The sequence below is a fragment of the Stigmatopora nigra genome, chromosome 10 (assembly GCF_051989575.1).
Source record: "Stigmatopora nigra isolate UIUO_SnigA chromosome 10, RoL_Snig_1.1, whole genome shotgun sequence".
NCBI lineage: Eukaryota > Metazoa > Chordata > Actinopteri > Syngnathiformes > Syngnathidae > Stigmatopora > Stigmatopora nigra.
Window position 1 is genome coordinate 11,822,653 of NC_135517.1, and position 26,451 is coordinate 11,849,103.

Sequence of the window (26,451 nt, forward strand, 5' to 3'; positions counted from 1 at the left end):
TTTTTATACAGCTCAAAGTAAATAATTAAATTACTAGTGAACATGTTTTTTAATGATTGAAAAGGAGTGTATTTGTGAATTAATTTTTCACTCATTCATTTCCCGTACTGCTTATCTTCCTTCACAAGGTCCGTAAGGGGTGCTGGAGCCTATCCCAGCCAACTACAGGCGCAAGGCAGCACCATGTATTTGTTGCCAACCATTAAATTCCTTTTATCTTCTATATAATGAAAACATTTCTTTTTCTAACCAAGTGTACTTTTAATTCTTAGATGATTTAATTAGTTAATATAATTTGCACATTCTAATTTTCAATTTAAATGTAAATGATTTATGGGTACTCATTTTTTGTAGTTTTCAATTTATTTTTCTATAGATTTTTTTTGTTTAATTATCATTATTTTCATTCACTTGTGTATTTGTTCTAGCCATCAAGGGGTCTATAAAGTGGGAACTGCTTTTTCACGACCACTCGGGAAGGCAGTGCCATCTGGCGAATGAGAGCGAGCTTGACAGATTTTTCTCTCTCTCTCCTTTTAGGTCAAACGTCGCCTGTGAAGAGTCTCAAGCCTGTGAGTAGATGTTTTTGTTTGGGTTGGGGGGAGTGGGCTCCTCTAGCACTGGGTTAAATATCCATTGTTGTCCTCCATTTATCTAATAACCCTCCATGCCGCCAAATTAAATGACAGTGACGTGAATATTGATTAAAATTCTGCGCGCCTCCTTTTGTTTCGCTCTGGAAAAGTCTTAATTGCTTCTTCTTTCATTTTTGGGGGATCTTAGCGGCCATTGTCAGGGGATTGTTGTACTAATGAAGCATGGATGAGCCCCGTTTTGGGGTAGGGTACCGTTATTAATGCAGCAAAACTTTGGAATACAAAAAAAAAAAGAAGAAAAATCTTTCGGGATGAAGAGGCAAGTGAAATCTTTAGGGAAATTACAGTCCTGCAGTTTAGAGCCCTCTTAACTATTGCACCAAAGTGAAACGTGCACTTTGTTTATCTGATAAAATACCTTTTATTGCCTCTGTCAACAGTGCACTCTTCAAAGTGAAGCATAATTAGTGCTCATTGCTGTTCGCCGTCCTCTAAAATTCTCAACATAGTCCCGTAGGAAATAATGTGTTTGTTAGGTTTTACTGTGCTGCATTTAATTCATCCGTTCCCGTTGGTGGGAATAGTAGACGTTTAATTCTTGCAAGGACTGGCCAATAAAATATCTTGAAATTTCCAGTGGAGCAGCCACCATAGACCTTTCTTTGCTTATTTTTACCTAAATATGTTGGCTATATGATTAGTCAACTAATCGCGAAAGTCATCGATTAGTTGGTTCACATGGGGCTACCATGTTTTCACCACTTTCCCAAGACATGCACGTTATCTGTCTAAATGTCATCCATGCAGAGACAGGAAATGATGGCCAGTACGGAAACCCTGGACGCAATTGGCGATTCGGCCCCCCAGGCACTGCCTTACCACTCTAACACAAGCACCCTACGCGCTGCCGGCGACTCGCCCAAGCGGGATGCTGCTGAGTTATATCTGAAATCCAAAGCCCTGCTGGAGAGCAGACGTAAGACCATTGCTACACTTTGGGCAACTAAATACCACGCATAAAAGACATGGCCTTTGACTTGTCGGTTTAACGTCCACAGAGCCCCACACCAAAGACATTGATGTGTCCCTCAAGAGGGACATCGAAACAGGTTTTGGCTTCCGTGTTCTGGGAGGAGATGGTCCACAGCAGCCAGTAAGTATGCAGATCATTAACGTAAACAATAAAATGATAACATCCATGTACATGTACTTGAGGGAAATGGTATTATGAGTTAGATTTTTGTTTATTGTTTTGGTATTTTTGGTTTAAAATCAAAGTAATTTGATTGCATTGATTTATCAATAAAAGCTCTAAAAGACAGTATGGTTATACATAGATACTCACCAAATGTGGTTTATGGGTATTTCACAAAATATATCTAAATACTGACAAAAAGTACTTCAAATCAAAGACAAAAGTTGTCATAAGAGATTCCTATTGATAGATATCTAAATGACAGTTAGGTTGAAAAGTGCTAACCCCCTGCCAGAATGTGTTCCCCCAGGTGTATATTGGGGCCATCGTGCCAAATGGGGCAGCGGAAAAAGATGGCCGCCTGCGGGCTGGAGACGAGCTGATCGGCATTGACGGCGTGATGGTGAAGGGCCGTTCGCACAAGCAGGTGCTCGACCTCATGACCAACGCTGCTCGTAATGGTCAAGTCATGCTGACCGTGCGCAGGAAGGTCATCTACAGAGGTGAGGGAGGTCATAGGTCATTTTATAAACCCTTTCGCCCTTTGAAATCGTTTGATTCCACCCAGATGGCACAGAAGAAGAGGCTCAAGAAAGGGCACCAACGCTGGTGAACGGCTCCCCCAAACTACCTCGATTGCCCATGCCCAGCGCACTGGATCACGAGTCCTTTGACATTACGCTGCACCGCAAAGACATCGAGGGCTTTGGATTTGTCATCCTCACGTCCAAGAGTAGACCTCCATACGGAGGTGAGCTTGTCACTCACTCAGTTTTATTGTTGAAACAGCATTCAGTGTGTGTGCCATCAATTGATAACTCTTACCTCATTGGTTACGACAGCAATTGACTGCCAACCCATGTTAATATACTACTTCTGTTCTGAGTTTAAATGTTTTGTAACAGTCTATCCGCCTTCCTCTCCAGTGATCCCCCATAAGATTGGCCGCATTATCGAAGGCAGCCCGACGGACCGATGCGGCCTGCTCCACGTCGGTGACCGGATCTCGGCCGTCAACGGTCGTTCCATCCTGGAGCTTTCACACAATGACATTGTCCAACTTATCAAGGAAGCTGGCAACGTGGTCACACTCACCGTGGTCCCTGAGGATGGTAGGTTTGCCCCCTTGAATAAAATCTGTCTGTTTATATTTATTTTACTTTTGTGTTTCATTTTGACTGAATGTCACCTGGTCCGGCGATTCATTGTTTGTTAATCAATTAACTTTGACAGCCTTACTTGGAATAATGACTTTGACGATACTAACTGTTAGAATCTCAAATATTTTTAGAGTACAAGGGTCCTCCATCTGGTGCCAGTTCTGCTAGACAGAGTCCAGCTCTTCAGCACCGAACCTTAGGATCGCGATCAGCTCTCCAGGACGAACGGTAAATAATTTAATATGATGCCTTCCAGAAGCTCTCACTTTTTAAAAACATTTAAATATTTGTTTTTCCAAATATAACAAGCACAAATCTGCCAAATACTTCCAACCATAGGCAATGACAAATTGGGTTGTCATTTCAACTGTAAACCACCATACCGCTTTGCCTTGGCCGACTGAGCCTCGAGCATTGGATTTGTTTTTTCTTCACTTTGCATAATGGATCTTGCAGTGTTACGCCTGCAGCGTTTTTCGTGTACACCGTGTCCAGCTGACAATGTGCATGTATGTGCTTGCGCTTGTGTCTGTGTGACAGCTTCAACCTGGACCTGGAGGACAAACGAGATGGCATCTCCTGGTCTGAACACAAAAACATCCCGGTGGAGCAAGGAGCGTTATGTGTGACGGGACCAAACCAGGTGACAATGACCTTTAAATGTCACACTTGAATTTAAACCCTGAGGATTTGTGTTGAAGTCGGCCCATTTACAAAGATGCCACAACATAGGGACATTGGAGTCACACATTGTACTGTTATGTTGCATTTTAGGGTTGTCTGACTGTTGAACTGGACCGGAGTCCCAGAGGCTTTGGCTTTAGCCTAAGGGGGGGAACAGAGTACAACATGGGTCTTTACATACTGAGACTGGCTGAGGACGGCCCGGCGGAGCTGGATGGACGGATTCACGTGAGTCGCAAAGCTTTTCAATCATCGACTAATCATTGAATATTTGGGCAATTAGTCAAAATGTAAAGCTAAATTACGATATTAAACGATGGTTATCTCATTTATATCGATTTCAAATTAGTTGTTATAATTGAAGTTGTAATTAGTTGCCTTTGTGTTGGTGTGAAGGCATACTTATTTGTGTATTATTTTTGAGTTGTATTATTTCTTGTAGTATTTTTGTGTTGGTATTTCAACCCACTCCAGCAAGACTTTATTCACATTTTTTTTAATTGACAAAGGACAGCAGTTGTCTATTTATTTTGTTTTCACACTGTGTCCTTTGGTATAAAGCCACAATCAGACCCCTGTTACCAACATATGTTGAGCCCTTGTCAAAGCCTATCATAAACTAATGCAATTATCATGCCGAGAGGTAATTATCATATTGTTACAAGCAAAGAGGAGAGAAGAAAAGAAGCCCGTTGTGGGGAATCCATCTTGTGTGCTCTGCGGGCACACGTGGGAACGTCAAATGTGATTAGGAGATGACGGATCGACGTACTTACTGTGTCATCTCCATTAATAGAGGCTTCCTCAGGCTATGTGTATGTGCTATTAGTGGTTCTCGCCAGCTCGGGCTAGGAATAAAAATTGAATTTGTTCCGCCACCAAGCTTGTTAAAAGTGTGGAAGTACCCTAAATGGCCGACATGTGGCGTGTGTGTTTTAGGTCGGAGACGAGATTGTGGAGATCAACGGCGAGCCGGCCCGCGGCATTTCGCACACGCGCGCCATCGAGCTGATTCAAGGGGGAGGGAGCAAAGTGGCGCTGCTGCTCCGACCAGGCGCCGGTCTGACTCAAGATGGTGGTAAGTGCTTGTTAAAAGGCAACTCTTTTAATATCCCTTCATATACATATTTGTTGTTTTTCTTTCTCACTGTACTTTTTGAATATGCATAATTATGTATTCTTATTATGATCCATATTTTTGGTTTGTTGTAGCTGAAAGAGCGGCTTTTATTATTACCATTACTGCTAAATTATTTTTTTTATTTTTTATTAACATAGATGCCCGTTTGGTTTGCCACAGAGCGCAAATTAGCCACGCAATTATTCTTGTTAATGTGTGTGAGCTGATAAGTAACTAATGAAAAAAGTGAGGCCTCTATTTGAGCAAGGTGTTTAAAATTGAATTCTTTTTGCACCGTTAAACAATCATAGTAAAAAAAAAAAAAAACGATTCATTTCCCACCATTTGTTCAGTAATTTAAATGCATCCATTATTGCTAGAGTAAATTGTTTTCTTTTATGCAAGCAATTGGGCCGCCCGTGCTTTGTAAATGAGACTTTTTACGAGAAGCCGCAGATCACGCCATTTCTGTAAACCCACCCCCCTTCGTTCCCGTAAAGATGACCGTCGATGTTTGCAAGCTCAGTCTCGGGACGCCAACTGTACTCAATTCTCTCTGCCAATGGAGAACCAGCTCACTTTTCTACTTAATCTCTTTCTTCTTCTTCTCCTCATGCAGGTAGTGCAGCTTCTTCTACAGTCTGCTACTACACTGAGCATCAACACTAACATCCTCACATGCCTTTTCCTGGCATCTTCTCTTTCTACCTTGGTAATTGCTTCCTCATTATGCTAGCTCAGAATTAATAGACCTATGTGGGTTCACTAGCTGCTCAAAAAAGGTGTGCTCAGTTTTCGGGTGAAAATTTCAGGGTCCTCTACTTTACCCTGCGTGGGTTTTCTCCGGGTACTCTGGTTTTCTCCCACATTCCAAAAACATGCATGGTAGGCTGATTGGACACTCTAAATTGCCCTTAGGTATGAGTTTGAGTCTGAATGGTTGTTTTTCACCTTGTTGCCCTGTGATTGGCTGGCCACCAATTCAGGGTGTCCCCCACCTCTGGCCCGAAGTCAGCTGGGATAGGCTCCAGCACCACCCATGACCCTAGTGAGGATAAAGCGGCTTGGAAAATGAGATGAGATGCGATAATTCATAAGGTGGTGTTTTATTTGTTTACATGAACGTATTAGCTACTATTGACTACTCTGAAATGTTCCCTCAAATCTGCTCAGCCACGACTTTTATTGTGACTAGCGAATATGTGGTCTCCCGCAGGTGAAAAACACATTTCTCCCTCCAGCGCCACTAGAAAAGTGTTTTTCTCAGACACATCACCCTTGACCTCGCCATACTTCATTGGGACCGCCATCTTAGAGTCCATTCCTCACTCCGGCGGTCCCAAGCACTCCCGCCGCCTAGGCGGTACGTCTTCGCCCCAAGGACCGCGGGGTTTGAGCTCAGTAACGGAGCAGGACGAGCAATGGGACGCAAAAACTCAGACGACGCCAGGAACACTGACGATTGGCCCTAAAACAGGAGGGCCTGAATTCCAAGCCAAAGACGGGCCTCAAAGGGCTGGACGGACTGTGAAAGGCGCGCCTGTTGCCATGTCTCACGGAGGCAAGCCCGCACCCACGCGGTCGCTCAGCCTGGGGGAGAGGGCAAGGCCGAACGCTATCCGGAGACACAAAGACTCCAGAAGAAGTGACAGTGGAGTTGGTTTGAAATCCATTCCGGTAAAGTCCCAAACTCGCAGGGCGAGCGAGAGAATCTCCGTCCATAGAAACGTCAACGGCAGCCAAATCGCAGATGACGGGAAGACATGGAATGACATTTACTTCAAAGATTCCCTTGTCACGCCAAGTACGGCGAAACCAGTGACCGCCAGTACCCCAAGGGTCTCTCCCAGGACCCCCATTAGCCCCGGGGAATGGAAAGTACCCTGCCAAGCCCGGATCCTCTCCCAGGCCGAGGTTCTCCAACACCCTTTCTGGTAGGAGAACACTACATCCTCCGCCAATTGTTTTGTTCTGAGCGCTTCCAGCCAAAGTACTAAAAGTATTAACCGATGACCATTTTATAATCCTTGCCAGTCTTTTTTTGGGGGGGTACCTATGGCATGTAGCAGCCCCCAAATCCCCTGCATTGACTCGCTGCTCTTGGAAAGGCCAAACATCTCTCCATGTGAATTTGTGCCAATCACATCCACCTCCTCCATTATGCAAGGCAAGGAGGGAAGCTCACCAAGGACTATTTTTCTATTTTGCATGCAGTCGATCCTTCTTTTTGACGACCATTCCGTGTCGCCCCACATTTACCTGAAGACTGTTCACCCTTTCCCATTCGCATCCTTCAAATGACCAGAAACTTGTGCTTTTTGACATGTCGTTTATCGACCGTACAAACCTATGGAGATAAGACTTTTGCTCCAAGAAAGTAGCCCCCATTACTCCTAAATTCATCTAAGAACCATACGCCAGAATAATTCATGACAACGAATGGAGGGACCCACAAGTAGGATTTGATTCTTAAATTACCATTACCTTTTTCCCCCAATTAGCACACCAACAGACAACTGTTAATTCAACACAGGAAGGCTGAGCCGAGATTTGAGTCCCCTTGATGGTGAGTCAGACATGTTAACTGCTATTTTAGCAACACTACCCTATATAGTACATGTCAAACATTTTCCAGCATTACACCGAACTCAAAAATGGTAATATTGGATTTGTGATTGTCCCGTTTATTAGCCAAGTTTCCAAACATATTGACATAGCTACTTCAAATTCAAGAAAATTTGACATGATAAAATGGGAAAATAGCTATGGGGTGTATTTGCCTTTTTAAAGTCCTCGGCAACCATCCTTTATTAGATTAAACTAACTTCTGACCTTTGTTTGGTCACTTATGGAAAGTTGCCGCCACTCCCTTTCCTTTTGACATGTTTCATTTAGAAGAGATGATATCTTTAAAATAGTGAAAGTAGTTGAAAACGGGCAACTTGAAATCCAGCATAGCTGTTTACGGTATTTCTGTTTGTAAAGCACAAAAACAATAGTAATATACAATTTTTGAAAGGTGAAAGTTTTTGATGTGAGAGTTTATTCAATTCGATCATCATCACCAAAACAATATATATATATATATATATATATATATATACATTGCCTTTGGAAGGTGTCATAGTTTATTATGACACTTTTCGAGAAGCACCTGAGTCAAATTGAACAGCTCACAAATGAAACATATAGTAATAAAACCGGAAAATTGCAAACGGGGGGAATGGGGGCAGTGTCAAACCCAGGACTCCTCCTGCGTGCACATGTAGCCAATACATGTTTTTACTAGAGCCATTTTGGCGGCATCCTGTGTTCTTTCGCGTCGAAAACTTTGTACGTCTTGACACTTAGAGGTCACACATAAAAACCGCCGTATTCAACGTTTTTAGTTTCTTCAATCATGTCTCCTTGTGAATTTTAATAGATATTTATATATAGATATATAAATCTATCTATGAATGTCATGTCATGTTTTGCAAAAAAAAAAACGGAATCTACTTAACTCCACTGCACAGCATTTATCCCACCTGTAGCATAACAAACTGCAGATATTTAATGTGTTATTTGTTGCCAATGCGATTATATTACGTGTTACGGTGAAGATGCCAATCTATGTATGAGTTGTAAGTCATGCCGCTCCCTACTGATGAGATATTAGAGGTAATAGAGATAATAGAATGATGGGAATGTGCTGTTTTTTGACTACTTGGCATATTTCCCCCATCTGTGCGGCGATTTATTCTGGCCGTCTGCTTCAGCTTTAAGAGACGCGCGTTGACGCAGAACTGCTTTGAATGTTTGTCTCACGTTTTGAGATTCCTGTGTGTTATTATTCGGTGTTTAACATTTTGTTAATGCGGCCTCATCAAGTCATCTATTAATGGTTATTGAAATTTTAGTTACATGGCTGCTATTGACTGAAATACTAGATGTCCAATCTATATGGACATGGGAGACAGTCCAGATGGATTGAACGTCTCTCTAGTGAGAAACTAGTTTGAATTCACAGTATAAGAATGAAAAGAGCCACATACTGCTGGCATCTGATTGGACGTCTATTAGAGTCAAAGGCACTGTAAGAGTAAATATTTTTGCGCAATTGTGCACAATTCTGAAGTATTTAAATGAGATTTATTTATGAAATGGATGCAGTGCAATACAGCACTCCATAAATTATTCTTAACTTAACACACTTAACGAGTTGAGTCCTTTGTTTAAGCAAAAGTGAACTGTAATGAAGACATTATATTTAAGATTTATTCAACCAGAATTTATATTTTATTGTTAAATAGATGAATTAAAACTCAACATAGTCTGAATGCGTTCTAGATGTTTCATTTTTCTATTTTCTCTGAGAGTCCTTGACTCCAAAGTTAATATTCTTCTCACGTTTTTTTTGTCAAAGCGGCTCCACGTCAACTATGGCGACAATTCAGGCTCAGGGAATTTCAGCGTTGTAGCAAATACCAGATGGAAAGGACGTTGGAGTTCGTTTTTGTGCAATATAGTATCTAGCAAAAGGGCAGTCTGCTTACAAAACACTTAATTTTGTTTATCCGCTTGCTCTTATTTTCTCATCCTTGTATCATGCTGTGGCCTTGCATCGCTTTGGTAGGAAAAACAATCTGTGTGCTTCTCTTCTACATGGCGTAGGAAACGTAGATGTAAATGTTTGTACATTGTACAGCACCTTTCTAAATATTCGCTCACCTCTCGATCAGAGGAATAGAAAAAAAAGAGGTCTATTCATGAAATTGCCCCATTATTTTTTTATGTAAAAATAGGGAAGAGCATATTTGACTTGTTTGCTGCCATTGACAGAGAGATAGAGAGAAAGACATCCATTCTATTATGGTCACTGGCAGCCAATGAGCTTGAAATGATATTTCAAAAAAGGATCTTGACATGGTGTTCTGTTCATGCACTGAATAATAAAGTTTTACTGAAGACAGCCTTTAGACTGACGTTATTTGCGTCTATTAAGAAAAAAAATTCATTAACCTCTGTGAAAGGCAAGCCTGTTGTCATGGTAACTCACTTTTTCCAATGCCAATGTGGGATGGGTGTTTCTTTTCGCCTTGTAGATCAAATCAAATTAGTTTAGAGCACTGATGTGGCTCATTAACTTTTCATTGGTCTATGCAATACAAGGCTAAACATTAATTTTGCTTTCTTTAAAAGTACTATTACTATGTTGGAGTTGTAGAGTTGGGATTTCCCCAATGGATGTGCAATTTTACACACTTTAATATATAGCTGACACGATTTTGAAGAGAAGAACCTTTGTTCTCGGAAACACATTCATTCATTCATTCATATCTGTACATAGTAGAAAATGAGACGCTTGAATGGTCACTTTGTGTTCTTAACAATGACTACTCAAGTGCAGTTTTATGAAACTGCACATCGTTTAGAAAATTGTGGTCAGAGTCGAACATTCCAATGGTCAAAATATTTCCTAAACTGCATAAACCTAGTATGAAATATGTATACAAGTAATATTTTTGTAGTTCATCTTTTGCACCACATGGAGGAGTAGCCTTACCAAGCTATTATTGGTTGTATTCATCGTAGAGTGAGGTAGAACAATTTTTTCCACGGTAAGTCAGAAGCCTTTTTTATTCGGGTATAGGATGGAAACAGAAAATGAGAAGCCATTTTTCACAAGCTAAACGTTTGACCCCCCCCTAAACATGTGGCAAGCAAACGCTCTCAAAAGACCCTGCCACTCATTTTCTGTTTTCCATTTTCAAATCCAACATCTGTGTGCATTAACTTTTTGGAATGTCGGTAACCAGGTTAAATGCCTTTGGTGGAATGTTTACCTTTTAAAAATCACTTAATCCCCAGAAATGTCGAATGTTATTTGGGGTTAACCAGAGCCTCTTTAAATGGTTGCAGGTTTCATCTGAGGGGAGAAAAAAACCTTAATTCCTATGGCAGGTATGCAAACTTGTGGAACTCCAAGATTTGAGGTTATTTTACATCACAACTGTTAAAGATTTAACAAAAAAAAACCTGGAATTAATCAACAGGGGTGTGTTAAGACTTTTTACAACCACTGTATCATAAACCTAATTCTATTGGACATACAATTTCAAAGATTTGAGTATAATTATACTGCGCTAAATGAAGCAACATTCAAGATTCACACCTGCTTTTTTATATACTGTAAGCCAAATATGCCAGTTGCTATGCCATTTTGTTCCCCCAATTAATTGCTTGGAATCGATTAACCCGATTAACCTCAGTCTCAGTCTGCAGAAGGCCCCCCACTTTGTGGACCTCCTTTGTGTGGCTCCAGTTTTTTTACCTAGGTCTACAATGTCTTCTGTGTCTTGTGTCTGTCTTGCTACTGCGACCAAGAAATTTTCCCGAATACGGGATGAAATCAAATTCTAACCTATCCCCTAAAAAATCTTGCCTTCAATTTTCCAAATGAGTCTTCAACCCCAAAGCATGCGATCCCCTGTTGCCAGGGAGATACCGTGCATGGTTGCTTGTCTCCTAAGTGTCAACAATAAGATGTGACGTAGAGAACCTCCCTTTGGAATTCACACCAGACTGCATCTGGCCGATTAGGCCCGGCCCCATTCTTGCTGACAGTTGTGGAATGTATCCATGACAATAACCCAAACTTATAACTGTCGGAACAATGCCATTGTCATCCTTTCAAACTTCTTCAGCAGACCTCTTTATGATGGGGTTCATGCGTGTAATCCTGAATTACAAGTATAGAATAACAAGGGCTTCCCTGCCTTATTATTCAAAGGAGGAATACCCTTTATGATTTCCACCATTGGCCACACCCATTTTTCTTGCGTCAGATGCAAGCCTGTAAAAACAAGAAAGGGGGATCTGTTTTTACTGCCGAGATTCTTAACCATAATTCAAATGCAAGGCAAAGTCTTATGCAAGAGAGGGAAAAAACACAAAAAAGTATTTTCATTTCTATTGTTTAGGGTTTTAGAAAAGTCAAGTACAAATCTTTTAGTCAAAGTACTTCCTGCCTGGAATATACAGTATATACAGTAAAACTGAGTTTTTGGATTGTGTTAGTACCAAAGATTGTGAAATTTGGACCATCGCAGATGATTGTAAACAGACACCATGACCAATTTAATCATGCACATGAGAAACGGACAAATGATTTAGTTGGTGTTTACCATTCAAAGGTGGACCAACAATATTGAGTCTTTGTATGCAAGACATTAAAAAGTACATTTTCAATCACATCCGAAACAAGAGGAAACATTATAGAAGTGTATATGTATAGATTTTTAAATTACAAATGTTTATTTAAAATTGTTTTTCCAGTGTGTCAAATCTGCTTTGGATTTGGATTGGATTCATTTTGAGTTTCAATTCTGTTTAAAAAAAGACTACATACATGGATTAACACTATCTTTATTGGGTGGGACTGACCAGAATAATATTACCCTGTAAAGATAATGGAGGGGGACTGGTGTGACTAATGTTGTAGATCAGAAGTGCAACACAGTATATACATATTTAATTATATTTTTATCATTTGCTGCAGGCCTTATTTTGGAAACCTGTTTTATTATATAGATTTTTATTAATTCCTGATGTCACTGTCAAATGTCTTTGTAAATATGCAATATTGAATAGTATTTCTTGATTTTCTGAGCCACTTTATTCTTTTTTAATATGATCAAAACAACAGCTCATATACTATGATCTTCTGTTTATCCTTTTGGTTTATTTTGAAAGCAGAGTTTGCATGCTTCCTGTCCCTTTGAGGTAAAAGAATCGCCTCCCTTTATTAGGGAGGACTTGAGCGTGGAGCAAGCATCTCTGTCTGATTCGCCGGCTGGATAAGTTGCAGTGTGAATATTGCATGCCTCGATTACTAGCAATCATGAAGCTGATTTTTGGACTGGCAAATGGAACACACATGAATATCTCATCTCTTCTTTTCTTCTTCTGTTCCTACACTTTAGTTTGGAGATCAGAAGGTAAGAGAAAAATATTATATTGTTCAATGTTTTCTATGATGTGCAGAATGCTATATTAGTGTATAACTACATTTTTATAAAAGGATCAAGAAGCAATAGAGCCCATAGAAAAATAATTTTATTTTTCATTTGACAAATTAAAAAAGTGAAACAAGACAACACCTGTAAAAAAGCAGGTAGGTCATTTAATTATTATGGTAATTTGAGGGTGTCATATTCTGATCTTTATTGTTTTAAAATTGTAAAGATGATATTGGAAAATATTATACAGAGGTTTAGGTAAAGCCAGGGTCTTATTGGTTCAAAATGAAAATAATAATAATAATGAAAATAATAATTTAGGGGAAATGTCTTTTTTTGTGTGTGGTTTGGTTTTTTGCTGGTTTGTGCTGTAAAAAAATATATTACAATCATCACAATCAGACTACAATGGTCAAAGCGCGCATCGCAGTTCATAGCTGCGACTTTGAAAATAAATAACCTTTAAGTTACAACAAACACTTTGTAATATAATATCACAATACAAATCATTACATTTTAGATAGCAAGTGATTATTTGTACTAATTAAGAACAAAACCTAACTACAAAAGAAGTACATCGAAATTATTATTATTTAATTAACAACTTATTTTAATTATAATTATTTGTCTTTTTTATATATTTTTAATATTTCAATAAATGTATGAAACGAATAAATGCTAATGAAAACACACAATACAATTTTACATATAAAAACCTAATCTTCCTAGTCTTCAATAACAAGGTATTTATTTTCTTAAAATAACATTGTATTTAGCCATCAAGGCCATTCACTGAGGTAACAGTTTGCCCATAAACAACCAGACAAAACCTTCTTCCCAAATCAAAATCCACAAGACCGCCCGCCCTTCATCCACTCCTTTATTGTAAATAGATGAGAGCGCAGATCCTCGTGGTACCACAACAGTGCGTCTGTTCCAAAAGATTCTCCCAAATGTTCCCCTCCTTGGTTTAATAAACTCAAGATTTTTTTTCCCCTCCAATCATTCCTAGAGTCATTCGTACCATGTATTCATGTCTTCTTGCTATCTGGCCTGTTTTTCATCTAGCCGAGTGTCCCAGGCCTCAGAGAGGGAACACGTCTGTGTTGGCTGAGGAGGTGTACTTGATGAATCAATTTCCAGAAGGTACCAATGTCACCTTAGTGTGTCGTATTGGTCTTGTAAAAAGACCAAGTTCGGATGCCATATTTTGCAAAAATGGCAGTTGGACTCCAATTGAAATCATCTGCGAAAGTGAGTGACAAATGTAAGACGAGTGATTAGACTTTTCGACAAGTAACTCAGCCTTGTTTTTTTTTTTTTTTTAACCCTAGAATTCAACTGTGAAGTCCCACGACCTCGACCTAACATGATCTTTAACACCACTGGTGGAACCCTCTTTGGCGACGTTGCGAAAGTCACCTGCGAGAAAGGGTAAGTTAACATGGGGAGGACAAATATCTCTGTATTTTTAATCAAATCGATACAACATTTTTAAATATGACAGTCTCACATTATTTGATATAGTAGAATATAGACACAACGTAGGTTATAGTTGCCCGTATAGTGATAAAAAAATACCAAGCAATGTTTTGATAATTATTTTATTAAGATATTTTAAGCTTTTAATTCAAAACAGGAAATCTAAAAGATGATGATCATAAGTGATGTTTTGATTTTTGATCAATTCAAACTCACCCAATCAATATAATATATGTAACAGAAAATATTCCACTTTGGGATCCCCGAAAATACATTAACTGACAAATCCTATGAATCCTACTTGAGTAGGATTCTTTCATGAAAATCTGAATGAACAAAGTCACATGGAATCTTGATATATTCCAATCCAGACACACTTCTTTTTTTTATGTTTTCACAGTTATCAAATGAGGGGTACCAGCTACTGGCAGTGCTACAGAAATGGGTGGGTGGGAAAAAGCCAGTGTCTCAGTAAGTCTCTCCACTTTATCTCTTATCTGCTTATTTGACTCAAAAATACATCATTTTTAGTATCTTGTCATTTTCATCAGCAGCTGTTTTTTTCTTTTGTCATTCATCAGTTAGGAAGTGCAAGTTGCCTTTAAATGTGGATAACGGGATGCATTTCTGGGCTTCATCTGACCCACCAACCTATGGCGAGAGCGTCAAGTATCAATGTGACAAAGGCTACGTGCTCACCGGAAACGCCACCATCCAATGCAGCGAGACGGGTGGATATGATTCCCCGCCTCCTGAATGCAAAGGTATGGCAATTTTGTACATATTGCTCTGCTCCAGTCCTGTAGAGGGCAGGAACGAGAGTGACCATAATATGAGCAAATTGAACAAGCATAAACATTACACATTTCCCTATATTTTTTTTCCAGTGGTAGTGTATTAGTTAAATGTGTGCACTGGAACTGACTTGGTTTATTTTGACAAAAGATCATTGCAAAAGTTAAACAAATAAATAAATAAAGAAATAAAAACATTTACAAATTATGTTAATCCAAAGCAGTGACATTATAAATATTCTACGATTGCCAGATATTTCGACGTCAGCCTCTCCAACGAGCACAGCAAGCACATCAAGCCCATCAAGCACAGAGGCAGCAGCTCCCAAAGATAAAATTATCACGCACCATCCAGAAGTCACCATGCGTCAAGGTACTAAACGCACACACATTTTTTTTAGATGCTAGTTAATACCATGGAAGTCTTTTTCCTGCATTCACCCACTATGCTATATAATAATAGGGAATTCCAAAATACTGACAATATATCACAATACTGAAGTACTTCAAATTCTTCTGAAGTCAGCTGGGATGGGCTCTAGCACCCCCCACGATCCTAGTGCGGTTCAGAAAAATGAATGAATGAATACATGTTTTGTTCAACCGTTGTTTGCAGAAATACATGACAAGGCCAGACATCGCAACAAGGACTTTGGTGAGTTGAGTCCCAATACGTTGAATGTTTACATCTCACACATTGTTTTCATGTGCTGCATTTGTCTTTCAGATTATCTTCTCGTTATAGTGGGCGTGGTGTTCCTATCTATAGGTAACCTACTCATTATCTGACACCCTTAGTAAGATTTGAGAAAAATAAAACTTGTGCTTGTATACAGTTGGATCCATTGGGGCGATCTGTCTGCATAGGCATTTCTTCAAAAGGAAAGGGTATGTTACATTTACTTACATATGAGTTTGTCTATGTATGTGTGTGTATATGTATATGTATATATATATATGTATATATATATATATATATATATATATATATATATATATATATATATATATATATATATATATATATATATATATATATATATATATATATATATATATATATATATATATATATATATATATATATATATATATATATATATATATATATATATATATATATATATATATATATATATATATATATATATATATATATATATATATATGTATATATATATATATATATATATGTGTGTAAATATTCATGTGTGTGCATGTGTGTATGTGTATCGTGTGTATACGCGTGTATTGTGTGTCTATGCATGTGTATCTTGTGCGTGTATATATGTATATGTATATTTGCTATATTACTACACTTTCCAATGGAGCAAGTGTGTTATCGTATTTTCTTTTTTTTAGCTCGTATAACACCAGTGAAGAACTGAAGCCCAAATTGTTTATCTTCCAAAATGCGTAGGAGGCCCGCCTCACTAAAAGGTATCAGATGTCAGATTATGTTCCCAAGGGTGAAACTATGCATAGTGTATTAATCAATTCCAGTAGCAGACGAGGAATTCTCAATATTTGTTATTGTTATTGTCTGCCCTCTAGTTAGAAGAATTCAAATCAGCTGACAAGCATCTGGGAAGCCAGGAAGGACATGCCATCACACTGGAACAGTTCCTCTGAAGGGAAGAAAGGGCAAAGGGGAATTTAAATACTAATATTGCACTTCAAAAGCAGATCATTCTTTTATATCAATGTGGTTTCCAAGGAATGTCCACTGATCAAGCACTTTTTTTTAACTTTGTTTGCCTCAAAGTTGTAATTATTTACTGCCAAGTCATTTTTATTTTGTTTTTGTATATTTATAACTTAAACAGACCTTTTTCAATGAGTAGACTGATGTGTTTAGTGTGAGAAAGTGGGTGCGGACGATTCTCTCCACAATGTGGTTCAGTTTGTTGACTCCAACGGTGGTGGCGGCTGATAAAAGACACAATCAGCTGCATTCTTTGCCGTGCACGTTCCTGCCCCTCATTGTGAGCCCCCCTCCTTTACTTGGCCATGACGGATAATGAAGAACTTTCATGCTGAGGAATGCAGAACGCCAGCTACCTTCTGCATATTTTATGTGCAATACTAAAATATTGGAGTGCCTAACTCATTGGCTGCCACCAATGGAGTCACACATCCAATCCATAAGGTTCTATTACATTCCAAGTTGAGCATTTTCAAGCTTCTCAATGCCTGATTGCAAATACATGCACAATAGTCTGAAGCCTTTTACCTTTAAGTACGTTCCAGATCTGGTTTTATGTTAAACCAGTGCATATTTTTTCCCTTTTTGGCAAATTGATAGAAAAGGTCTTCATTGACAGAATATGCACTCATTTGTGTGTTACACAAGAGGCATTTGGGGATGTTTTCATACTGAAACTAAGAAACATACAGTAACCCCACCCAAAGGAGGGGTGGTGGTGATATGTTGGAAACTTTTTGGGGGAAAAAGCGACTCATATTTTTCAACAAGTCATTTTAAGCTGCAATTAAAAGGACACCACTAAAAAGCAGTTTGCTTGCCGCAGAAGACCAGCTGGCTTGCACAAACTGTGTTTTATGTGCAGTTCTTGCACCGCTGGGACCACATAGTGATGTGACCCATTAGGGAAATGATTGAACTACTTACAAAAAAAAAGAAAAGAAGAAAAAGGAAAACCATACATGGAATTCTCGTTTGGATGAAGAGAATGGTTGTCTCGATGTGATTGCTGCACTGCAAGTGCGAACATGAATTGATTGTGATTGACCAAAAGAAGGTGTTTCCTCCGCCCGGTATCAAGGGGGGTGTCTTCCTCTTTTTTACGTCACTGGCTTTTCATCGGTGAGTCGCTGTCCCCACCCTAACACAAGTTTGGACACATTTCACAGCTCCTGGCTGTTGGCTTAAATGAAGACATTCAACACAGACAACTCATAGATCCAAAAAAAGAACTGAATTGGAAATGTTACACAATGATAGTATTGGGAAGAACAAGGATCGTCACTGGGATTGTGTCTTGTGCACAATCTCAGCAAAACTAAATAATCACGGAAATTCACGGATTGATTTACAGATATGCAAATGTCAAAAAAAAATGGGAAAAATTAATCTTGCCCATTAACGCAGCCAATGAAAGTCTGAATATGGGAGTTATTCTTCTTTCTATAAATGTTTGGAAAACATGGCAGCCCAAAATGATTTATTAGGGTGTGGCTGTAAAGTGTGATTCTTTAAAAGTCAACACGCAATGACAGTGACTGTAAATCAGTAATGGAATAATGACGCTTCAACTGACCCTTTTTTCCTTTTTTTTTTACTTCCATTCTGCATCCTGTTTTCTCAACAGGAAATTGAAAAGGCCTATTATTCTGTCATTTTTACAGGAATTCAATTGGAGTGAATGATGGTAATTTCAGGTGCTATAAACTCAAAAGTAAAACATGTTTGAATTTTTGCATAAAAGACTGTTGTTAACAAACCTGAAAAATGGGAATTAATAACAAAAATGGACATAGGAGAAATTCTTTACTCATGTCATTAGCCCACTCTTGAGTTGATGTTTTTGTTTTAATTGGAAAGAAAATCTGACAATTGATTCTTATTAATAGGAGGGTGCTTCCCAGTGGGAGGGTGTCCTAAAAAAAAAAAAAATGCACTGATGTACTTTATGTTTACCTTGACTCACAGGCACCTGATACCGTGACATAAGACGAAGAGCATTCACGAGCAAACACTGAAATGATACGTTTTGACAAAAGGTAAACAAAACGGAATTCCATCGCGTAGACTAGATGTCTAGGTTGAAGACACAACAAGTTACAAGCTGTAAAGGTCAAATACAAGAGGAAAAACTTGAACAAATCTCTGCTACTGGAGGTCTTGGGACAAGTTTAGGATTAGTAAAGTTTTTTTAACCTTTTTTTTTTAATTTATAGGGCTGCCTGTGATTACAGTTCTCGCAGTGAGGACGGACATCAGTCAATGTGTCAGGTAAGACGAACGACCATGCGTATTTTAGGGAAAAGTCTGACTAACATTTCCCTGGCCACGCTTGATTGGGGAACTCCCTGTGACTCACATGGACTGGGTAATGTGGCTTTTGAGAGCTGGTTTCTGTTGATATGGCAACGACATGTGGCGTCAACCTCCTGCTAGGATTTTTTTCTTTTGATTTAAATGGGGTGGGGGCAGTTTCTGCATGAGGTGGCATTGGTGGTTGTATTTGTTTGTGTAAGTGGATGAAGTTAAATTGCGGGGGAGAAAGTGATTCATGTTCATTTCTGACTCATGTCTTGTTCCCTATTTTTGTTATTTTTCCATGGTTGTTAAAAATACATGTCTCCAGAAATATAGCAACAATGAATCAATCAACAAGTTGTGAATGATGGTAATCATTGGTTTAATGTTTTTAGTGAGCATAAACAAAATAAGTCATTTTAGCATTTATTGTGGATCACTTTCAACTTCATTTTATAACAAAAAAATGGGAAAAATTAGAATTTACAAATCCCCCCTTTATATAGGTGATAAATAAAAACGCATACCACTTACCTCGGACTTATTTTTTGTACTTAATTACTTAAACAACACTTTTTTACTTAAATTAACCTCAACATACTTGGTTTTGTTTACAATAAGCTCAAAGTGGTCATTTAAAAACAACAGAAGTAATATTCAATGTTTCCATTTGAACTGTTTAAAAAAATAGAATGTAAACAAGCACATTATGTCAAGTGCAAGTCTGAATGAATTCTAGCACTTAGCTGCTCCCTGCTGGCGTTACAAGGAAGCACAAAGCCGAGCTCTCCTCCCCATTGTAACCGATTTCAAATGGTGCTAGACATGATGGCAACTCTGAACACCAGAGGAAAACGGTCATCCTTGGTGAGGCTTCACAATTTGCCTAATTTATCCTTGGTATCTTCTTGAAGATTGTTCCTGCTCAAGAACACCGATTTCAAATGGTGCTAGATGGGATTTTAGACTCTAAAACACCATTTGAAATCGGTACCCTGGGGAGGTTACCACCTGTTAATGGCCCCCGACAACTGCTTTTCTGAAAAACAAACACAAATGGACATTTTAAATCACTACTGTCTTTAAATTCATCGAAATCATTGGCAGTTCTTCATTTCGGAACGGATTGATCATCTATTCCCGTAAATAGCAGCCAATTAAATAATCTTTTCTGTGTGTGCGTTGACAGATGCTTGTTCTTTCATTCCCGGTGTTCTGTCAATATGGGCTTCCGTTGTTGACAGCCGTGTAATGAGAGCACAGCCATTATTTTGGAAATATCATCAATATTCCATTTCGCTGTTTTCGTTAATGCCGAATTGGTTGGATGGCTTCGTGGTAAAAAGGGATATTGCATTACGTCGGAGACAAAATGGTTGTTCATATTGATTTTTAGCGAGGTTTGACCTGTGATAACCTTTTGGGAGGTTTTGTGGCCATGTTCAAGCTCAGTAGCAGACTCGGTAGCTCAGAAAAGACTTGCAAAAGTTAAAGTGCGACTGCGCTGAGATAAAGTACAGCCAACTTTGCTCAGGAATAGAATATACGTACTACCTACTCCACATGGGTGTCCTTTTCCAAATTTGCATGAAACCTCATTCAAAAGTGCTGTTTTACATTTCAGAAAAAGCCAGATTGTTGTGATCACGCTGACTATAACAGAGTACTTAATCCAAAAAAAACCTCAATGTCCTTCCGGGACAAATTGAATCATTAATCTAATGTTCGCTTCTTTGTTTTTCATCATCCAAAGCAAATGTTATCATATTATTCCTAGTTGCTGTCATTTTGTTTGTTCTTTTAAAGTAGCAGCCACACTTCTTGTTCTTAAATGTTAACTCCATTCCTAGCTGAGGTGCCCTATGATCTGGATGGACAGCTATTGGATGAAACGCATTGTCACGAATTGAGTCACATTCGAATTACTTGGCACACCTAATGCCTGGTTATGTGTATGGGTTTGTGCACATAAACAGTGTAGGTGGCTAATCCTCTTACAGATTAGAGGTCCTAATTTATCAGGCGTGAGAGAAGCAAACTCATCAGACGAATGTGTGTTTCTGTATTGAAAAAGGTTGCGCTTTACAATTAGTAGACTGAAATTATCCTCTGATTAATGTTAAAATGTTCAGAAAATGAACCTTTAATGCGGGTTCCTCCTTTTGTCATGGGACCCTTTTACCCTTTAAAAATCCTTAAGGCTAGAATGACCTTTATCTGTAACTCTCAAATCTAGAGTGATGCATTTCTTCCATCAAGTGTTTGTCTGACATTACATATAAAAAAAGACCTACTTGACAATGTTTTATAGTTTAAATGTTTTCCGCTTTATCCTCACTAGTATCATGGGGCGTGCTGGAGCCTATCCCAGCTGACTTCGGGCCAGAGTCGGTGGACACCCTGAATTGGTAGCCAGCCAATCACAGGGCAGCAAGGAGTCAAACAACCATTCACACTCATACATAGGGGCAATTTAGAGTGTCCAATCAGCCTACCATGTATGTCTTTGGAATGTGGGAGGAAACTGGAGTACCCAGAGAAAACCCACACAGGTGGATCGACCTAGATTTTAACCCGAGTCTCCCACTGTGAGGCCAGCGCGCTAACCACTCAACCACCAAGCCGCCCAAATTTAAGATCCAAGAGCTTTCTCCTCTTGATATTTTCGCCAACAATGATCAAGCTCTAATTATGGTTGAGGGGGAAAAACAGCTCAGGCAACGAGACACTTTCAGCTCCATTCCTGTTTTTAGCCCATTTTGGCAGCTGCTAATGATACCTATGAACAAACGCTGCCTCATTTTTCTATTAATATACCATCATCATCATCATGGTAGAGTGAGATCTGGGTTTCATTTTAGAATATCTCACCTACTACCCTACCATCTTTGGTCATTTACCCAAGATTTTCCCGAGGATGATGGCTTTAACCGTTTCAGTCCTAAATCACTAAATAATTGGCAGTATTTTCTTAAATTCATAAATATGTATCATATTAGAATGATACATCATAACAGCCTCATCGCTGTGGGCTGCTGCCTAAGATGACACGACACTTCTGCGAGTGGGCCTGTTCTTAATTTGGCGGTGAGAGGGCAAAATAACTATTGAGGTCACGCTTCCTTATCCCTGAAAGTGGGTCACTTGTTGCATTGGTCAGCCTCGAAAAGTACACCGGTCCCAAAAAAAGACTGCATTTTTTCTCCTCATTATTTTCTGTTGTTGTCTTGGATGAATCACATTCTTGCTTGTCTTTTGTTACAGTGAGCACGGTTTCATTTTTACCTCTGAGATTTGAAGAAGCACATTCATCTTGGCACTCTCCAACAAGTCAGCGGCAGGTGAGTGAACGTCTTCCGTGATCGTCCGCATGATCTATAATGTCACACAGTCAAAAAGGTTGGATTAACTCTGCGAAAACGGTATATTTTTCCATTTCAAATGTCTTCCCAGTCCATATGATTAATTGATATATTTATCAATCAAACGCAGTCAATGTGTAAATAATGCGGGGGAAAAAACAATGGCTACAAATGCTAGCTGATAGTGACATATGTTGAATCCATTGAAAATGAGGTCTGGCAGGGAATAACCATGTTTCACTGCCATTGACAGTGATACACATCACATTTATTTGAATTGGAAGAGTTGACAGTGATAATTAAATGTGTCAAGCCCAATAGGCAAAAGTGGGGATGATATCATAACATTACCGACTGGGGCCGTCCATCTCCTGTGTAAATTTTGGTATCAAGTCCTGTGGGATATACAAAGATTTAATTGGCCATTCAGCTCAATCAGTTTCTTAACACCACTCACTGTTCAACAGTTTAGTTGATTTAGCTTGTCCTTTTATGTTTGCTTTTGTTTTAGGAACATTGCGTACACATCAACAATCTCAGCGCATTCTTTTCATAGCCGCCATGATCACTGAAAGTTACTAAACTTGTATTTTGACACCTTTGACTTTCCATTGAACATCCCATATTTTACCGCGTTTAATGTATTTATACATGGGTGTTAGCATAAAAAATACCCCAATGAATTGTGCTCTTGCTAACGTCCAAAGTACATGATTCACCAACCCATCAAACACATCCACTGACTCATCCCCTTTGAATGGAATCATCTGCATCGCTTCTGTCTCCATCTGTTTATTTATCATATGCTATCGAATGCCAGCATCCTTCTGTAAGGAGAAGAGAGGCGAGGGGCGACTCGACAGCGCCCCCCTGAGCTTCACAGCTGTAACGTATTTCATCATATCAAGTGCGCACTAAAAAGGAGCCAGATTATTGTTGAACTCTCGGCGGCTTATGACGCAGCAAAATGTTGTTGTCACCTGAAACGCCACGCCTATGACGCTTCCCCTCTCCAACGAAGACTTTATACCTAAAATAATCAGACATGTTATAGATTTAAAAAATGGCGTGTCCGCTTTAATTGGGCTGTAAGAAGTAAAAGGGGATGGTGTTGACTCGTCAATGTTGTGCAATTGTTAACTGCGTAACATGGACGAACGATCTTGTTCCGCTGATTACGCACTGCCCAATCTCTTGCGCAGCATCCTATTCCTATATTTCGAGGCTTTTTGCTATTACGCGTTTTGTTTACATCGCTCTCATCCTCCACGAATGGGCCCCAAGTCAAGTTTGTGACGCCGAGTCGCGCACACAAGTTGACGCGATGTGGCTATATATTTCCCGGTGGAAATTCCCACTGGATCTCAACCCTCAACACTTCTGACGCAGTTTCGTTTACCTGTTGTCAAGTCCGAGGCAAAACATTGTTGGTTTCAAGGCCCGCAGTGGGCATTCTTGTTGCGTCGATGTGTTAAAAATGAGTTATTTTGGATTTAAAATGACGTTTTGGGGAATCAAATTGTAGCTGCGTCGGTTTTTTTATTGGGGGCACTTCGCGCAAGCTATAGGAACTACTTTTAGTGGTATTCTCGACGCGGTGTTACGCAGCGCGATGACGCTCTTGTATTGTAATAACAGAAATAAACGTACGTGGTAGGCGCCGAGGTTGTTTTCTTTCCAAGCCGGTGGGATGTCACTGGTCGTCCGGCGACCCCTCGCAGGTTAGGCCTTCCCCCATCGTCCCCTCTGCCGCCACCGTCGGCCCTGGGAGCGCACGTTTATCTGCGGCGTATCCCACAGTAACAATTTTCCATAGCGCAAGCGACGAGGGTTCCGCCCACCGACACTCCCCCGGGCGCTGATTGGCAGGGAGCTCTGAGAAACAAGGCGTCATCACCGGAATCACATGTGGCTGACGCATGTTTACAAACATCGCTCGAGTCACGTGGTGATTGGCGCCATGATTTACCGTAAAGCACCTCCTTTGGTCGTGATCGGTCCCCTAGTGCTTTTACATAACTATTAAAGCAATCTGACGGGAAATGTCAACAATGACATTTGTGACGTCAGTGGACGTTTGAAACATAGAGGTACAAACTAGTATTACTTTGCTAAATACGGCGCGTTGATTGACAATATTTCAGAACATTAGATATGTTTTATTATATTTTTTGTTTTGTTATTTCTCACAGCTTTCTTTCCTATTTCAAATGACATAAAAAATATCGCCATTATTGACTGGCTTCTTGTCTGCAGAGAAGAAACAAATCTGCATCTGGAAAGTGTCAGTTAAATGCCAGAAAATAACAACACATTGCATTGATTCGTCCCCGTCTTTAACAACTATCCAACAACTTCCAAAACCTGGATATTGTTTTATATACTAACCTACGCATTTATTATCTACCTGCAGCTACTGCCTGTATTAATGCAACGCCCTATTTTCCACAGAAGAGGGCAGTGTACTCACCAAAATTGGTCTTTATTATAGTAAATTAACTGATAATATTATACCATGTATGTACTCCCCTTTTCCACTCTGGGGGTGGTTAGCATTAACGACTTTATTTACTTATTTATGACTCATTTGGCAACACACTTACTACATGGCTCCAAAGTTTGGTAATTTCTCTTGCATTTTATGTACGTCATTCTATTAGAATTCTAAGAGTCGGATCACTTCCAAGTGAACACAGTGCATCGCCGCGCACGTTCCGGCTAGGTAATGATGTCATTTTCATTTCCTGCCTCGTACTTTCAGCAGGTTCAGGTAAGTTTTATTGTTTAATTTCCTTGAAATCAAACAATATCAAATAGCAAAATACATGAGAAAACTGATCGCTCCCTCATTGTTCGCCATTAATGTTATTTTGAGAGAAAAAAAATAAATCCAGTTCTAAATAGTACCGTAAATAGACATTTGTTGTCCAAATGTTTGGCGTCAAATATTTTCAACTTTGATGCCAACTATTTACTGCTAACTATTCAAATAATATTTAAATAATTACCCTTCGAAGTATGCATGCATATATATTTTGTATTACTTGCGTTGATTTTTAATTATTTTCTGTACAGATGTGACCACGTGTTATTTCTATTTTGCAGCATGTAAAAATGGTGCCATGCATAAAATTATAATTTTCTTGCAGAAAAATGCTTCTATGGCTCAAGCAAACTGACTGGGGGATTCAGGATGGTCCTGGTGAGTAAAATTCTGCAAATCATATCATAATGCAAAAACTAAAATCCGCACAGGAAGGCTGCAGTTTACATGAAGTAACTTGTTAACAACTGACACTATTGTGGTTTTCCACTTTATTACGAATTAAAAAACAAAAACAAACAAACACACTCAAACAGAAACAAAAAAATCAATTTTGAAATTGGCCAGACTAAGTGGAAACAGATCAATACATGTCAGTAAAAAATAAAATTAAAAAAACAACACAAGTCTTATTGAAAGTCATCATGCAAACACAAATGGTCAAAAATACTTTTACCAATTTAATTTTGACTTGAAGGCTGCTGTAAGGGGTTAACTTGTTCATGTTTTTTTGCAAAGAATATTTTCATTGTGATGCCACTTCATTATAGTATACATTTTTGCCATTTGCTACGGGGATGCAATATCTTTCTATCAACAATGTTTGTTTAACTGCAGCAAATTTGTCTTATCCTAGTAAATATTGAGTGACATTTATTATCGGCTGAAGGCCCATAAGTACACTTGATTGTTTTAATGAGCTTTCAAGCAGGTCGGGGCGAAAAGAAAATGGGATCGGAAAGTACCACGACAACAAACAAAACTACCAAAAAAAATCTAAGTGAATCTCAAATCAAACCTTCGTACAAGAATATAAAGCCTGGTCTATGTGGCACCATTAGACCTTTTCATGACAAAAAAAAGGTTAATGTTAAGGATCAACGGAACATATTTGACATTTTTTAATTAACTTTCTACAAGTCTAAAGGTAGGGTGTGCAGGCAAATTCAAGGCAGGCCCACAGTGATCAGTTTATGTCCCAAATACGTCGTACACAGGCTCCCCTTGAAAG

General features: G+C 39.1%; 2 protein-coding genes and 1 long non-coding RNA gene across 5 annotated transcripts in view; 2 read left to right on the plus strand and 1 right to left on the minus strand.

Annotated features, from left to right (window-relative positions):
* Positions 1-9,707, plus strand: part of magi3b (membrane associated guanylate kinase, WW and PDZ domain containing 3b) — an 80,378-nt gene extending 70,671 nt beyond the window's left edge. Inside the window, exons 11-22 of one of the 2 annotated variants that reach the window (XM_077725407.1) lie at positions 541-572; positions 1,404-1,572; positions 1,655-1,749; positions 2,087-2,294; positions 2,360-2,542; positions 2,718-2,903; positions 3,083-3,179; positions 3,492-3,594; positions 3,726-3,863; positions 4,575-4,713; positions 5,375-5,467; positions 5,972-6,119. In XM_077725407.1, coding sequence (XP_077581533.1) covers positions 541-572; positions 1,404-1,572; positions 1,655-1,749; positions 2,087-2,294; positions 2,360-2,542; positions 2,718-2,903; positions 3,083-3,179; positions 3,492-3,594; positions 3,726-3,863; positions 4,575-4,713; positions 5,375-5,424 — 1,400 coding nt within the window. In that variant the 3' untranslated portion in view covers positions 5,425-5,467; positions 5,972-6,119. Of the gene's footprint in view, positions 1-540; positions 573-1,403; positions 1,573-1,654; positions 1,750-2,086; positions 2,295-2,359; positions 2,543-2,717; positions 2,904-3,082; positions 3,180-3,491; positions 3,595-3,725; positions 3,864-4,574; positions 4,714-5,374; positions 5,468-5,971 lie in introns of both variants that reach the window. The other variant, XM_077725406.1, reaches the window with a different exon arrangement.
* Positions 9,708-12,515: 2,808 nt separating this feature from the next.
* On the plus strand, positions 12,516-16,874 carry LOC144202575 (complement decay-accelerating factor, GPI-anchored). 2 transcript variants are annotated; one of them, XM_077725411.1, is made up of 11 exons: positions 12,516-12,734; positions 13,824-14,009; positions 14,090-14,189; positions 14,638-14,708; positions 14,819-15,001; positions 15,285-15,404; positions 15,648-15,686; positions 15,759-15,800; positions 15,868-15,919; positions 16,394-16,487; positions 16,586-16,874. In XM_077725411.1, the coding sequence occupies exons 1-10, from the start codon at positions 12,617-12,619 to the stop codon at positions 16,449-16,451; spliced, it is 969 nt and encodes a 322-aa protein (XP_077581537.1). In that variant the 5' UTR covers positions 12,516-12,616; the 3' UTR covers positions 16,452-16,487; positions 16,586-16,874. The 2 variants fall into 2 exon arrangements, with proteins under 2 accessions (XP_077581537.1, XP_077581536.1); XM_077725410.1 differs by having other exon boundaries at positions 12,520-12,734; positions 16,394-16,471.
* A 2,525-nt stretch (positions 16,875-19,399) lies between these two features.
* LOC144202576 (uncharacterized) lies at positions 19,400-24,196 on the minus strand. Its single transcript, XR_013327510.1, has 3 exons — positions 24,047-24,196; positions 22,320-22,409; positions 19,400-20,073 (listed from the first exon to the last, which is right to left on the minus strand). It is a non-coding gene; the product is annotated as an uncharacterized LOC144202576 (long non-coding RNA).
* Positions 24,197-26,451: the final 2,255 nt, after the last annotated feature.